At 53.6% G+C, this 14,810-nt stretch overlaps 6 protein-coding genes across 6 annotated transcripts; 2 read left to right on the top strand and 4 right to left on the bottom strand.

The window, feature by feature from the left end:
• The first annotated feature begins 186 nt into the window (after positions 1-186).
• BDY24DRAFT_442091 (uncharacterized protein) lies at positions 187-2,021 on the top strand. Its single transcript, XM_076644657.1, has 7 exons — positions 187-564; positions 735-821; positions 901-988; positions 1,076-1,287; positions 1,374-1,471; positions 1,567-1,672; positions 1,753-2,021. The coding sequence occupies exons 1-6, from the start codon at positions 247-249 to the stop codon at positions 1,646-1,648; spliced, it is 885 nt and encodes a 294-aa protein (XP_076495704.1). The 5' UTR covers positions 187-246; the 3' UTR covers positions 1,649-1,672; positions 1,753-2,021.
• Positions 2,022-2,038: 17 nt separating this feature from the next.
• BDY24DRAFT_391774 (t-SNARE) lies at positions 2,039-3,975 on the top strand. The gene is made up of 7 exons (XM_076640844.1): positions 2,039-2,170; positions 2,243-2,402; positions 2,772-3,107; positions 3,246-3,394; positions 3,495-3,649; positions 3,736-3,877; positions 3,950-3,975. Exons 1-6 carry the CDS (start codon positions 2,110-2,112, stop codon positions 3,745-3,747), a joined length of 873 nt encoding a protein of 290 aa, XP_076495703.1. The 5' UTR covers positions 2,039-2,109; the 3' UTR covers positions 3,748-3,877; positions 3,950-3,975.
• A 568-nt stretch (positions 3,976-4,543) lies between these two features.
• Positions 4,544-5,428, bottom strand: BDY24DRAFT_391771 (uncharacterized protein). The gene has a single exon (XM_076640843.1). It carries the CDS (start codon positions 5,326-5,328, stop codon positions 4,675-4,677), a length of 654 nt encoding a protein of 217 aa, XP_076495702.1. The 5' UTR covers positions 5,329-5,428; the 3' UTR covers positions 4,544-4,674.
• A 250-nt stretch (positions 5,429-5,678) lies between these two features.
• BDY24DRAFT_391768 (uncharacterized protein) lies at positions 5,679-7,014 on the bottom strand. Its single transcript, XM_076640842.1, has 5 exons — positions 6,606-7,014; positions 6,455-6,535; positions 6,303-6,387; positions 6,156-6,236; positions 5,679-6,082 (listed from the first exon to the last, which is right to left on the bottom strand). Exons 1-5 carry the CDS (start codon positions 6,759-6,761, stop codon positions 5,907-5,909), a joined length of 579 nt encoding a protein of 192 aa, XP_076495701.1. The 5' UTR covers positions 6,762-7,014; the 3' UTR covers positions 5,679-5,906.
• A 2,125-nt stretch (positions 7,015-9,139) lies between these two features.
• Positions 9,140-10,441, bottom strand: BDY24DRAFT_341601 (heat shock factor family protein; the record flags this gene model as incomplete). Its single annotated transcript, XM_076637450.1, has 5 exons — positions 9,140-9,539; positions 9,610-9,825; positions 9,920-10,007; positions 10,103-10,167; positions 10,335-10,441. The coding sequence occupies 5 exons, from the start codon at positions 10,439-10,441 to the stop codon at positions 9,140-9,142; spliced, it is 876 nt and encodes a 291-aa protein (XP_076495700.1).
• A 564-nt stretch (positions 10,442-11,005) lies between these two features.
• BDY24DRAFT_435218 (sugar porter family MFS transporter) lies at positions 11,006-14,411 on the bottom strand. Its single transcript, XM_076644166.1, has 16 exons — positions 14,110-14,411; positions 13,956-13,969; positions 13,784-13,811; positions 13,572-13,693; positions 13,435-13,489; positions 13,229-13,333; positions 13,076-13,146; positions 12,912-12,994; positions 12,597-12,830; positions 12,423-12,493; positions 12,253-12,336; positions 12,102-12,175; positions 11,821-12,024; positions 11,636-11,720; positions 11,456-11,558; positions 11,006-11,367 (listed from the first exon to the last, which is right to left on the bottom strand). Exons 1-16 carry the CDS (start codon positions 14,174-14,176, stop codon positions 11,214-11,216), a joined length of 1,554 nt encoding a protein of 517 aa, XP_076495699.1. The 5' UTR covers positions 14,177-14,411; the 3' UTR covers positions 11,006-11,213.
• Between the last annotated feature and the right edge of the window lie 399 nt (positions 14,412-14,810).

Genomic DNA, 14,810 nt, shown 5'->3' with positions numbered 1-14,810 from the left:
AACATGAACTTGTACGGAGCTGAGAAACGCGCTTCACCCGACCAAAAAGACGTCCTGGAAAATCTTAGACCAAATCTGGTACAGCTGCATATGTAGACTGAAGATATCCTGTCTCGAAAATCGGAGAGCTTGAGGGAGAAAAAGAAAACGGAGGCAGAAGCCAAGGCCTCACCCTCACCTTCAACGGCCATCCCCCACGTCCTTATCTCTCCCGTTCCTACTTCTCCACCTCTTCTTCACGAGGAGATGCCCCCCAGAGCTCGCTCTCCTTCCTCCTCCTCCTCCGACAGTCATCGATCCTCCACTCGTCAAAAGCTGTACCAGTTCGCACCTCTCTTCACAGACGAGGATCCTGAGGCGGACCTCGTCCTTATCTCCCTCGACGGAATCGCCTTCGCTCTCGTACGTTCAACCCTGAAGATTCACGCTCCCGCTTTCGAAGCTATTCTTCCACCCGCACCACATACCACCTCTTCTTCGTCGCCATCTTCGTCGAGGTCTCCCTCAGCAGCTGCAGGAGGGGAACAGAGCGTCAACATCTCAGAGCTCGCGGTCCCTTTTGAGGTGAGTCTCCTTTCCTTCTTCCTCGTTCCCTTCCCTTCTCAGCGATGAATCAAGCAGCTTCTCATATTAGCCCACAACGCATTTCCGATATGCTTTCCCTGGAGAATAAGGGGTGGACTGGAAGCACGATTTCAGCTCATCGACTGACTCCCTCTCTTTCCTTTCGCCAGCTCTTCCTCCGTCACACCATCCCATCCAAGTACCTCGACCTTCAGCAGTGCCCTCCCAAGTTCCCGCTCTACAAGTACTTCGCCGATGTCAGTCCATTTTCTTACTTCAATCGAAGCCAATCGCGAAGTGTCGAGCTCATATGCCTTCCTCCCTCCCTTTCATCAGATCGTCGTCCTCGAAAACGTTCTCGATCTAGCTCATCGCTACCATCTCCCTTTGGTCTTCGACGTCGTTAGTAGGATTCAGCTCGCAGGTTAGTTCTCTTTTCGTTTTTGCGAGCGTCGATGGAGGTCGATCGAGTTGACGTTCATCTCTCTCATTATCTTCTTTGCCCTTTCAGTGCTCAACAAAACTTCCCCTCTACGAGGTTTTGCCATCGCTGCTCGGTTCGGAAGGCTGGAGGACGCGAAGGAATCGATCCGAGGGCTCTGTCACAGGAAGTTCGTTCATCCCGGTGGGAGGAAGTGGATGATTGAGACGGGGACGTTTTTGGAAGGTTGGAGGGACGCGTGCTTGGGAGATTTGGCGTTGGCTACGCTGGTGTACGTGCCGGTGAGTTCACTGCTCGAAGGGAGAGAGAGGAAGAAGACGAAAGCTGACTCGACGCGTCGACCCGCTTCCTTTCGTCGTTCGTTCAGATGTCCGCAGTTCGCAACTTCACCATCGTGCACGCCCGAGTAGTAGCCTCTCAGGATGGATCCTACACCTGGTTAAACGCTGCTGAGGACTTCAACCTGTAGTCAGTTCTCTAGCTTTTCCATCGCTCTGCGTCGCCAAGGTCTCCCGAACTGACTCTTCTCGAAGCTCGATCCCTTCGTCCATCGCCCTCAGGTCCCCAAGCTCGCTCTACCCTTCGCCTCCAAGCATTCACGAACCTATGTCCACGCTTTCGCCTTTCTCCCCGCCGTTTTAGCTCGAGGTCCAACGCGTCGCCAGTGTGAGTGTTGAACGTCCTTCTTTTTCCTTTCGATTTGTTTCCCGAGCTCACACTTGCTCCTCCTTCCTTTTCTCGTCCAGATGGATTGTCCTTCTTCTCTTCCCTTTAGCAGCCTTACGCTCTCCACTCTCGCCGAGACGCGTCGTCAACTCAGCCCCGATCCGTCTGCTCGCCTCGTCCTTTTTTCAGCCACCTTCGGTGTTACCTTCTTACGATCTCAACGAGCCTTTATGTCCCTAGTCCTCTTCTGCTACATTCTTCCTGCAAGCTGATCCCAGCAAAACGAACCAAAGTCGAGGAGACGGAATCTCGCAGCAGCAAGGCCGACCTCTCGCTCGCTTCTCCTCCCTCTTCCTCTTCCTCTCAACACCCAACCCCCGCTCAAACCCACATACCCCACCCTCTTCTCTTCTTTTCTTTTCCCTTTCCTTTACACCATGTCCTTCAACGACCTAGAACGAGGCATGCCCCTGCAATCGCCGTCGAATCCATCGCACGGTGAGCGCTCTCGTTTCTCCTCCCTCTCCTCCTCCTCATGAGCTCACCTCTTCCGTTGTTGTTGGACTCCAGACGACTCTGCTGCTTTCGATAAGATCAAGGACAGTTTATCCATCCAGATTTTCAAGATCAATGCGAATGTGAAAGGGATAGAGAAGGCTGTAGAGAGGTTGAATGGAGGAGGAGGAGGCGCTGGAGCTGGTGCTGGAGGGAGGAATCCTAGGGAAGCTCTGTGAGTAGAAATGCTGGCTGGGTGCGCTGGGGTGCGAGGAAGGATGGAATGGTGGTGGGTCGAGAAGGGGAGGGTGGGTGCGAGGATGTATGGGAGAAGAGAGGGAAGGAGGAGAAGGAGAGAGATGACGAGCTCGGTCAGCTTCGACTAGCCTTCGCCCTTCTGCCCTCATCTTTTTGGTGCTGTCTCTCTCGCTCCCTGAGTCGTAGAGAGGCGTCTCGGAGGTCGAGGTCTTCTATAGACGAAGGAAGCAGCTTCTCTCGAGCTCAACCTCGCACCGCCCATCTCCGACCTCTCCTCTCCCACCACCTTCCCACCTCCCTTCTTCGTCTCAACTAACTCCCCACTCCCTCTCTTCTGTCCTCGCAGCGCCGACCTCCTCGACTCAACACGCCACCTCGTCCAAACCTCCACTCCGTTGCTCAAAACCCTTCTCTCCCACCCCATCCCTCCCAACACCCCTCACTCCGCCCAACGCAAAACCCTCCAGCAGAAACTCTCAAGAGAGTACCAGTCCTCTCTCACAGCCTTCCAGAAGATCCAACGTGTAGCAGCAGAGAAGCAGAGGATCTTCGTAGAGAGTCAGAAGAGGGAGGTCAGGGTCGAAAGGGCGGAGGAGGAGCAGAGGGAGCATCAGTTGGTCGAGCTGGAGGAACAGGGCTTGTTGAGTCATCAGGAACAGGTGCAGGCTCAGGCGCAGATCAAGTGAGTGGAATACGGATTTGGGGTTCGGAGGGGAGGGGGAGGGGAAGGGTTGAGGAGGGAGGGAAGGAAGGAAGGAAGGAAGGAAGGAGGAAAGGGTCGAGCTCACACAAACTCCTTCCGTTTCCCTTGTCGTTGCAGCCAAATCCCAGCTCACGAACTCGAGTTCCAGGAAACTCAGATCGCTGAACGAGAAGTCGAGATCAGGGAGATCGAGTCGGGGATTCACGAGTTGAACGAGATCTTCAGGGATCTGGGAGCCCTCGTTGTTGAGCAGGGAGGGATGCTTGGTGAGTCGACGACGACCCTGCTTTCGTTTACCTTGATCTGCTTGACTGAGTTTCAAACGTGAACTGACTCGTTCTGTTCGCCTTGACTCACCTCATCCAGACAACATCGAATCCAACATCACCTCCGTCGCGACGCACACGACCTCGGCGGCTGAGGAGTTGACGACGGCTCACGAGTACCAGAGGAAGGCTGGGAGGAGGATGATCTGGTTGATGTTGATACTGCTGGTGGTGGTGGGGATCGTGTTGCTTGCCGTGAGTCGGACCTTTCGTCTCCAAGTCTCTCATCCTCTCGTCGAGTCGAACGAACGCTCACTTCTCCGTTTCGTTTCGTTCAACAGATCCTTTCATAGTTTCTTCAGATTGCGTAGATATTGTTGACGAACTCTAATTTACTCCGGTACCGCTTTAACGGGGCACTCGAAGGCTGAGGGGAGCTCTCTCCTCGAGCGAGTGGAAGTTGTTTCTTCGTTTGTCTCTTTCGTCCGTCCGCTCTCCTTCTCGATTATAGACTACTTCACACCTGACTCTTAACTCTCCTTTCTACTATCTCAGGTAATGCTACATATGTGTTCTCCATATTTTCCTTTCTCCCGCAACGTCGAAAGAACGAGCAAGAGGAAGAGCGCATCGCCTTTCCTCCCTGGTTGCTGACTTTGCTTCCTTCGAGCTCAACCTATGCTATCTGCCTGCCCAGAGACTTTTTAAGAGGTTGCTCAGAGGCAGTTTTGCTCTAGACGGTGTGATCGTCCGAAGGTGAGTCGTCAAACCCCTCGCTTTCCTTCCTTTGCTCGTTCGGTGTTTTTGGCTCAGGGCGGGCTCGGATACGGCGGACAACCAAGGAGCTCCTTTCAAAACTCTCGGTCCTGGCCAGCGATTCGGGTCGGACCACTGGTAGCGTCGTCTCGACCGCTTCTCGCTCGCTCCTTCACATCTTACGGCCGTATTTCCTCGTTGTAATATACTCGCATGTCTTTCCTTACCATTTTTTGTGCTTCAGCTGCTATATAGACTTTGCTCCTTCTAGCTGATAACGACCCACGGATTCGCACTCGATCTCTCTCCCCTCCTTCTTCAATCTCAGAGCGATCCGAAAGATCAATGCAAAGAATTTCCATGAATTCGTTAAGATGAGAAAGATAATAAACGGTACAACGGATCTGATTTCGAGCATACAAAGCGCAAACGAGAAAGAAGCGACGCGTCCTCCAACCCAACCCGCGTTCAGCAACACCCCGCAATCCCCTGCCGCTCTCCACTCTGGCTCCTACCCAGCACTCCTAACACACTATCGGCCCATCCGCTCCGCCTCGCCGTCTCTGATTCCCTCGTGAGCCCTCCTCCATCCTTTGTTTCCCATCGGCGTCCCTCGACAGCTCTAAAGTGAAAGGGGGAGTTCTTGCTTTCGATGAGGTCGCTTCCTTGAAGAGATGGAGGGATGGGGGTGTTGGTACGCCGAGGACGAGAGGGGTAGACTGACAGCGAGGAGAGGGAGTGCCGATGACGGCGAAGGGGAGGTCGTTCGGAGGGAGGAGGTTGGAGGGATTGAGTTGACGTTGAGAACGGTAGGGAGGCTGCTGAGGGAGAAAGCGATCGAAGTCAGCCAACGCCGAAGATGATAAATAGATTCCCTTGGAAGAGAGAGAGAGAGAGAGAGAGGTCGCTTGGCTAAACAACTCACGACGCGACAAAGGTCGAGCGAGATTCAAAGGTGAACTTTTTGAGGAGCGGCCGTCGTCCTTGGTGGTCAGAGTCGAGGAGGAAGCCTTAAAGTCCGAAGGATTGTAGTAGAACGAGGAGAACGAAGGTGAAGAAGAAGGAGAGCTGCCGAGAGAGCTGGCTGAGGTTGAAGAGGAGGTGGAAGACGAGGTGGAAGACGAAGAGGTCGTTCGATGAAAGGGAGGAGGGCGAGGGTTGATGTCGAGAGGGAGCATGGATGCGATTGGTGCTTGGTGAGTTCGACGAGGAGATGATGGAGAGAACAGGGAAGAAGGTTGGAAGGAGAGAAGGGGGGAAGAAGGAGAATGATGGTTGGAAGGTCAATCGAGAAGCCCAAACTTGAGCTCGACGTCGGTCTGGATCGAGCGCGGACTCGGGGGGTTTCAGTTGACTCAAACCAAACATGACTCAAACCAAACAACACATGCGAAAACTTGAGCCAAAGGCCTGGAAAGGACAGGAGTCAATCGAAAACTTCTCGATGCGAAAGTCGAACTTCCCTACAGCGATAAAATTGTCCTCGCGAAGAGAAGACGAGGCGGTCTGCTCTTTCTTTCTCGAGGGATGAGAACTAAACGAGTCGTGGATAGATACAAAGGGAGTGGTCCAAAGATTCGGAAGGTTGAAAGGGAAGAGATGGAAGCTAAAGTATGGACGAAGAAAAGAGGAACGAGTGAACCGCATCGTGGAGACGCGTCGCATCTAAGCGAGGGGAAGAGCGGGAAGAGCTGGCAAAGCTGGGAGTCCACCTCCAAGTCCGGGCTACAAGGCAAAGTTCAGAGGCGATAGAACGTCAGAGAAAAGATGGAGGGCAGTTGGAAGAAGAGCAGAGAGGAGGCGAGGGACCAACCAAAAGTCCGCCGAGCAAGCCTCCCAACCCTCCGGTGGTAGGAATAGTAGGAACGGTGGGAAGAGTGCCTCCGGTGACGGGATCAAGAGCGGAGAGAAGGCTGGTGAGGAGACCTTGGACTGAAAAGAGATGGAGAAAGAGATCAGGGCTCGGGAATCGAGACGCGTTCAAAACGAGGAGGAAAGGACGAACCAGGAGCGAGGAGAGGTCCAATGAGAGGGATGGTTCCGAGCTGAGCGACGATGGCAGTGACGTTGCTGATGATTTGAGTGACTGTCGATCGAGGCAAAAAGAGTTCAGCTCGGAGTGCGCGCAGGAAGAAGAATTAGATGGACGAACGAAGAGGAGTGAGCGAAGAGACGGCGTTGGTAGGAGCGGTGGGAACAGTGGGAAGAGTTCCGACGGATCCAGTAGCAGAAGTAATCTGTAGGAAAAGAAGAGAAGGAGTGAGCTGAGCTTGATCGATCGATGCGAGGAACGATTCTGCTCACAGCAGAGGTCAATTGAGAGAGGATGTTCAGGCCAGCAACGGGGGTGAGGCCGCCTCCGCTGACTTGTCCGAGAAGAGAATCCTGTCAAAATTGAAGAGGAAAGTCAGCTCTAAAGAGAAGATGAGACATGAACGAAGGAGAGGAAGCTCACGGTGACGCTCTTCAAGGTCGAGACGACGTCCAACGCCTGCGCGTCGTTGGTGACCTTCACGCTGGCCTTGAGTCCAAGAAGAGGAGCAGCGTTCGAGGAGAGAACTCCGAAAGCGAGAATAGCAGGGAGAATGGAGGAGAAGGTAGGGAAGATCATGGTGAAGGTGGGGTGAAAAGGGTTGTAGTTGAAGGGAGGGGAGTCGTTGTTGGAGTTGAAACGAAAGAAGAGCCAGGGAAACGTCTTTATAGTCGCAAAATGACCACAGAGTGCGCACTTTAAACTCACGGGACCTGAATCACTGGGCGGATAGTCTAGCAGCAAAATCAGAAAAGGTCGGAAGGGCTAAAGAAGTGAGTGAGATCGCCGACTGTTCGTCGGATCCGTGAGTCCCTCGCTCGATCCCTCTTTCCAGGAACCGGAAGGGGTTGGCCAAGACGAAACACTTAGACAGGGAGAGAACCTTGATCGAGAGGAGAATGTTACTGAGCTTCTTGTGCTAGCTCTACCTGCTTGAAGGATAGAAGAGAGAAGAAGGAGAAGAGAGGATCGTCGTCCATGATCGCGTTCTCCTTCCTCAAAGCTTCGAGAGGTAGCATCAGCAACGTCGGAGAGACGAACACATACAAGATTTAGCGAAATTTTCGCGTCACAGCGTATTCGAGACGTCCCTACAACATCTTGAATTGACGGCGGGCGCTTCTTCTTTCTCTCTCTTTTCTGCTCACGACCACGAACTTAAAGTTCTCCCACAAGCCGCCATTTCTGCTGTATAGGAACGAAGTTGTGAGCTAGCAGAAGCGATTGCCCCTTGGCTGAAGCGATTCCGTCGAATTCGGTATTGGGGAACCTCTAAGTCGTCCAAAAGAGTGAAAAAGTCAGAGCGAAAGAGCGTCGACAAATGAATCGAAACGATGCGAAGGCGGCTGAAAGACGCAACGCATCAACGAAAGCTTTTCGGACAAGCTGTAAAGCATAATGAGAGATTACACCTGGTCCAAAGAAGGCAAAGTCAGAGAGAAGAGAAGGAGGAAGTGAAAAGGAAGAAGGGACGAGATCACGCGTCGAGCTCACGCACTTCGATTCTCCTCAGCCGGATCGCCATGAGCAGTCGCACACCCCTTTCTCGATGGAATTAAAGTTTGAATTTAGATCCGATTTGCGTCGGAACGTTTCTCCTTGCTTCCCTTCAATTCCCTTGAAGTCGAAACGAACGTGTGCACGAAGCGAGACGCGACGGCCAGGCATTCATCGGCTCGGAGAGCTGATCTTTGTCCTCGTCAAAAACATCATACGACTTGGAAGAGTTAATGGACTTTGAGAACAAAAAGAATCCCGGAGGTTCGCTGTGGTTGTTTAGACGCGAAGAGAGATCGAGACGGCGTCGGGCCTCAGAAACATCTCACGAAGCCTTTTTTTTCTCCTTCTGAGTCTTTCTGAGCGGCCTCGAAGACCTTTTCGCTTTCCTTTCGAGGGAAGAGAGGGGTGGTTGATGTATAAGGGGTACTACAGAAGCTACAACTAGAAAGGAAGCCTGCTCCCTCAAACCTCCCTCGCCTTTTTCCTCTCCGACCCGACGAGTCCAAGATCTCCGCTGATCACTCCACCCACCTCTGACTCCGAGTCAAGCTTCCTCTTCGTCCTTCTGGTACCGCTGCTACTACTACTGACGACCTCGAGCTCTAGCGAACCATCAGTCCCGATGAACAACGACGGGTCCTCATTTCGTTCCCCTCGACATTGAGACCCGCTGCCCGAGATGATCCCACTCGTACCCTCTCCCAGCGTTTCCGAGATCCCTCCCATGATCTCCTCCGAGATCGATCCCAGCTTCAACCCTTTCCCTTCCGTCCTCGGCGACGACGACGCATCGATCCCGACCTCTCCTCCTCCCCTTCCCTCAAGCTGAGCTGCTCTCGCCGAGCTCAAGCCGAAGCTAGAGATCAGAGAGGTAAGGTCCGACTGAATCGTATCGAAATCGTCGATGATGGTTTGAGCTGAGTCGTAGAGGCGAGCATCGGAGGGAGGAGTGCTGGAAACGAGGTATCCGTCCATTTCGAGGAGGGAAGAGAGGAGCTCCTCCGCAGGTTGAAAGGTAGGATCGAGGTTCGTCGGCGGGTGCGAAGTAGAGAGCATTTCCAAGGAGGAGGAGCCAGCTTCGTTTGGGATGGTGTAAGAGTTCGAGGGAGGAGAAGAGAGAGGAGGGTTGTCGGAGGAGAGTTCGAGCTCCTTGAAGGAGGAAAGAGGTGTGAAGGTGGAAGAGGAAGGAGTTGGGAGGTCCGAAGGCGAAAAGGCTCCAAAATGTTGATCGGAAGGAGTGAAGAGGGTTTCGACGGACGACGAAGAGGCGGAACGCGTGGAGGGAGGAGGAGGAGGAGGGTCGACTGGGGGTTCGCCGAAGAAGGGATTGTTGATGGATGACGAGTAGTAGGAGGAGCTGTACCGAGCTTCTTGAAGCAAGAATGGATATTGGTGAGAAAGATGGGCAGCGCATTCCCCCCCTCGAACGAAAAGCTCGACGCGTCGAAGCTGAAAGACTAGAGCGACTCACTAGACGAGACCTCTTCCATCTCCTCGTTTCCCCAGTCCACGAGCGGCAATCCGAAACCGTTGAGCTCAGCAGTGATTTCCTCGGATCGCTCGACGAGTCCGATCCTCTCCTGCTGCCCGCCTTCTCGTCTCGTCCTCTCCCACCCTCCCGCCTCCTTCCCCTTCCTCTCCTCTTTTTCACCAACGCCCAAAGCTTCAGCAATCATCCCCTTCCCGTTCACGGAGCCGGTGATCCCATCTCCGAAGATACCAGCGAGGAACGACAGGATTCGATTCGTCGTCTCCTGCTGACGTTCGTGTCTCTCCCTCGACGCGAGAATCTCCGTCCAGAGCTCAGCGTTGTTCGTTCGGAGAGCCTTGAGTTCCTGGGAGATGGAGCTTTGCTGACTCCTGATGGAGTTGATTCCATAGAGGATGGCCTGGTAGTCTCGAACCCGCGAGTGGAAGCGATGAGGACGAAGTAGCGAGGGAGAAGGAGGTGGGTTCGCCGTTGATGAAGCTGCTGTCAAGGGTTGGTCCGGTGGTGGTGGTCTGAGACTTCCGTCTCTGTACGAGTGGAAGGAGGTCGGGTCGGTGGCGAAGGAAGTCGACGTGCTTGAACTCCCAAAGGTTGGACGAAGAGTTGGGCTCGAGAACGGCTGATTCGAGATGGGGGACCTTCCGGAAGCCGTACCTGCGCAAAAAGGAGGAGTCAGCCTCGAGATCTCGGCGTCGAAAAGAAGGGGAGCGAGAGAAGCGCGGGAGGGTGAAGCGGAGAGACGACGAACATGTTGAGCTGTCGGATGAAGCTGGAGAAGTTGGAGTGCTTGAAGAATCGAGGGAGGAGTTCCTTTCCGATGAGTTCTTGACGGGGGACTGTAGACGCAGCGACGAGAGAAGAGAGAGGATACGCGTGAGCTCGGGAGGATACCGAGAGCGAAACAGGCGAGGAAGGAGGCGGCGGGACTCACTTAAAAAAGAGTCGCCACGCTCAGACCAGTAAATGAGATTGTTCGTGGAAGAGTCGTCCACCATGCTGACGAGGGTCAGAAGAGAAAAGACAACGACGTGTCAGCTTAGAGAAAGAAGAAAGCAACGTCGAGCGCTCGAGCTCAACCTCTTCCTCCCTCCCCTCGACTCTCCCTCCCTCCTTCTTCCTCCTTCTTTCCTCCACGCTGGAAGCTCGACTGGCGATGTACTCACGAGTAAAGCTTGCTGATAAAAGCAGGAACCTTGACTCCAACTCCGGCCAGTCCGACCTTATCGACTCGAGAGCTTTGACCTTCGACGGCTTTCCTTCGAGGGGACATCTTGGTCTTTGGAAGGAGCGAGAGGTGGCCACCGAGGCGAACGTGGTTGGAAGAAGGACGTCGGCGAAGTTGAACTGCGACGCTCCCGATAAGGAAATCTGCATCCGAGGAAGAGGTGGGGCTTCCGGATGATGAGTTGTGTATGAGAAGAGGAAGAGCGGAGGGAGGGAAACCGTTTCCGGAGATGGCGAAGGAGCTTCCAGCTTTTCCAGCTCATAAGAGGGGACTTCAGTCGAACTGGGCGTACAGCAACCTCATGCGAGAGATGGCTGAGGGTCAAGGAGGGGAGGGGGAAGGAGGAGGAAGGGGGCTATGGGTGTCAGCTCGAAAAAGACCGCCTCCTCGACTGACTTTCTCGTCCGTTGACCCTCAGGATTGCTACAATTCTCTCTTTTTCTCTGTCAGCATCGAGGGAGAATATTGAACTAGCGTGAGAACGTCTCTTCGATAAATTGAGGGAAGAACGAGCGAGACCTCGCCCCTCGAGGCAGAGTCGAGCTCCTCGTCGCGCGTCCGACGTTTTCTTCTTCTCCTTCGCTCTCGTTTGCTTTCCTCGAGAAGATGTGTAAGAGATGGAGACATGAGATCAGGTGCAGTCTAAATAAGGATACACGGGATGGGGATTAATAAGAGAGTGGGAGAGGGTGGGAAGTCTAAGTAGGAGAGAGAGGAGGACGTCAAGGGAAGAAATCTAAGCTGGCGTAAAGTTTTTGGGGGCGTTAATGAGAAAAGAGGAGTGGGTGAGGTAGGTCTAAGTATCTAAAGGGATTATTTAAACGTTGTGGACCGAAGGAGTAGGAGTGGCGACGGCACTGTCGGGAATGGCAGTGTCGAGGTGCTTCTTCTCCTCCGTAGGCTTGTGCTCGATCCTCTGCTCGACATCGAAGTGCTCCTCGATGAATCCGGCAGATCGCCAAGCGGGGATGCTGAAGGAGAAAAGAAAGGAAGGAGGAGATCAGCAAAGGACGAGAGGAGGTCGCGACGCGTCGAGTGAAGGGAGGAAGAGGCACTAACTTGGCGCGGTAAAGCTCGTCGATCTGATCGATGGAGAGGTTCTTGGTCTCGGGGACGAAGAAGAGGACAAAGACGTAGGAGGCGGCGATGAATCCAGCCCAAACTGAAGAGGGAGAGGAGGAGAGGAGAGAAGCGGTCAGCGAGAGGTTTCGAGGCTCAAAGGAAAGCAGATCTGCTCACCGAAAGTAATCTTGGGTCCGAGGTTGGCTCCATCGGAGTTGACAATGATAGGAACGACGAAGGCGATAACAGTGTTCATAGCCCACTGAGAGAGAAGGAGAAAAAGAGAGGAGAGAGGAAAGGTCAGCGACGCGTCGGGTCGAGAAGAGACCGAGGGCGAGGGCGAGGGCGAGAGGAAGACGTACGTTGGAAGCAGTAGCGAGAGTAACACACTTGGCAGCCATCCTGATAGGGAAGGTCTCGGCACAGACGACCCAGACGACAGGTCCCCAAGTAGTGGCGAAACCAGCGACGAAGATGCACGAGAAGGCAATGAGCACCTTTCCAGAGACCTCCTCTCCAGGCATAGCCGTTCCGATCGCCCCGGTGATGATTTGTCCGGCGAACATCTGCGAAGAAAGAAAGGGAGAAGCGGTCAGTCTCTCCGCGAAGAACTCGACGCGAACTAAAAGGCGAGAGGACGTACGACAACGGCTCCGTAGAGAAGAACCTGTCGTCGTCCGAATCGGTAGACGATCCACATTCCGGGGAAGGTCATGCCTAGAACGAAAGGAAGAGGAAGTCAGCGACGCGTTCGAGTCGGAGGGAGAAGAAGATCGAAGAGATCGCGGACTCACCCAAGTTAACAGCGGAAAGAATGAGCTGAGTGACATAAGGATCGGTGATACCCGAGGTCCTGAAGAAGTTGACTCCGTACGAGACTGAAGAGAGGTAAGATGAGAGGAAGAAGTCAGCGACGAAGAAGAGCAGAAGAGGCGGGAGTCGAGGAAAAGGTTTGGAGACTCACAGAAGAAGTTGATACCGGTGACCTGCTGTCCGACCTGAAGAAGGACTCCAATGAGGGTTCGGAAAGCGATTCTGAGGAAAGAGAGAGAGAGAGAAAGGAGAGGAGGGAAGAAGAGGATCAGCTTGATGCTCGACGACGCGATCTCGAGAAGACGGAAGGAGAGAAAGAACTGACCGATCCTTCATGGAGAAGAGCTCCCTGTAAGTAGAGTCTCCGAGCTGAGAATCAGCGAGCTGCCTAGCCTTGATGGCCTCGAAAGCCTCCTCGATCTCCTGGGATTCAATGGGGAGTCCACGAAGTCGTGAAAGAGCCTTCTTGGATTCCTCGTACTTTCCCTTCTTGGCGAAGTAAGAAGGGGATTCGGGAGAGAGTGCGAAACCGACGAAGAGCATGCATCCCCAGATGAGTCTGAGGGAGAAGGAGGAAAAGAGGAAGAGGAGGACGCGTCAGAGTCGAGGTCTCGGAAGCAAGCGAAAAAATGGCGCTCACTGGATGGCGATTGGGATCCTCCACGAGATGTCTCCGGAGTAGTCCTTCATTCCAGCGTTAGCGGCGTTGCAGAGGAAGATACCCTGGAAGAGAGAGAAAGGGAGGAGGAGGAAAGAGTATCAGCGAGAGTACGAACGAAATGAGTCGGAAAAGCAGAGACTCACGAGAGTAACGCATCCTTGGAAAGATCCAGTAACGAGAGCTCGAAGATGAGGAGGGGAAGCCTCGGCTTGGTCTGACGGAGAGAAGGAGGAGCGGGAGTGAGCATTGAGCGGCAAGAAAGAGCAGGTCGAGGAAAGGGAAAGAGATGTACGAACAGACAGGGACGAGACCAGAGAGGGCTCCGACTCCGTAACCAGTAAGGACACGTCCAGCAACGAGCTGACCGTATTCGAACTGAGCAGACGTCTCGATGGCGATACCTGAAAGGAAGGAAGAGGAAGAAGAAGTCAGACAAAAGAGAGTTTAGACTTCGCGTCGTTGGTCTTCTTCTTTTGACGTGGAAATGAGAGAGTAGACTCACCGACAAGGAAGAGGGAGAGAGAGATAAGGTTGGTGTTTCGGATACCGATTCGAGTCTAAGAGAAGAAGAAAAGGAAGGAGGGGGAAGGTCAGCAAAAAGACAACGCGTTTGATGTTTGCGTTTTCGAGAGCACTCACAGCGATGTTTCCAGCGACGAGAGCTCCAACGAGACATCCGATGGAGAAGATACCAGTAATAACAGATTGTCGAGCAGAAGCGATCTCGCAGACACCTTCAGCAGTGCAGGTTCCGAATCGGGCTGAGGGAAAGGAGGAGAGGAGAGGAGATTTGGTCAGCTTCCGAGGTTCGAGATCGAGGTCGAAAAACCCAGAGATGAAAAGTTGCTCACCAGCGAAATCAGGCATGATCATGAGACCCTGTTCGAGGAGAAGGAGAGGACAAGGAAGGGAGAGGAGAAAGAGTCAGAAGCGGAGGTTGAGACGAAAGGGGTCGAGGCTCGATGTCCTTCCCCTGTTCTACCCGGTGGGCTGAAAAGTTGTTTGGTGGGAAGGCAGACTCACAGAGATGACAGACTCTGAAGAAGAGAGGAAGCCATGAGGGAGAGAGAGAGGAAAGGAAGAAAAGGTTAGCGTGATGATCTTTTCGACGAGAGACAGAGAAGAGAGTCGAGAGGGAGGAGCGAAAAAGAGAAGAAGAGAAGAGAGGGGGACTAACGCTCCCATCCGAAAAGGAAACCAGCTAAGGATTGGAAGAGACAGAGAAGAAGAGTTGTGTGCTTCATGAGAGAAGGGTAGTTGGGTTGGGTTGTTGTCGATGAAGGAGGAGGAGGGGAGTTGTTGACGGGGAGGAGGTTGATGGAGTTGAGAAGGAGAAGACGAACGGGGCAGGCTTTTTGTAGACGATTTTCAGGAGGGCGGCAGAGGACCCACTGCCGCACCGAAGAAGAATGTGGGAGTCCACCTGGAGAGCACAGTCGTATTGCCTTCCCAGGGTCGGGGAAGAGGCTTCGGAAGAGGGAAGAAGTCGAAAATGAACGAGGCTCCTTCAATCTCCGCTCTATCTCCACAGCTTTTTTTGATCTCGAACGCGCTTGCCTGTTCTCTGGAAGCTTCCTCCACCTTCCTCCTCTTCTTCCTCCATGGAGTCTACCTGGGATCCTCCATTGGGGCTTTGCTGGAGAAGATCGGCTCGACCTCACCGCGTCTCGGATGTTTCCTCCTTCGGTTCCTCTTGCTTTCTCGAGGAGCTTACAGAAATGGCTTCCGAAAAAAGGGGAAGAAGCTCCTGACAGGCGAGGCCCGTGAACCCAGATACCGAACGATGCCGAAGAGATAAAGGCTCACGTCCTCCTCGCACTGCGCGCGTCGTCCAAAAACGTTGTTCGATCTGACCACTTCCTGATCCTTCTTTCCGCC

The sequence above is a fragment of the Mrakia frigida genome, assembly GCF_051309035.1.
Source record: "Mrakia frigida strain ATCC 22029 unplaced genomic scaffold BDY24scaffold_19, whole genome shotgun sequence".
Classification (NCBI taxonomy): domain Eukaryota; kingdom Fungi; phylum Basidiomycota; class Tremellomycetes; order Cystofilobasidiales; family Mrakiaceae; genus Mrakia; species Mrakia frigida.
Note: the sequence above shows the minus strand (reverse complement) of the source record. Positions and strands in the feature narration are given on the sequence as shown.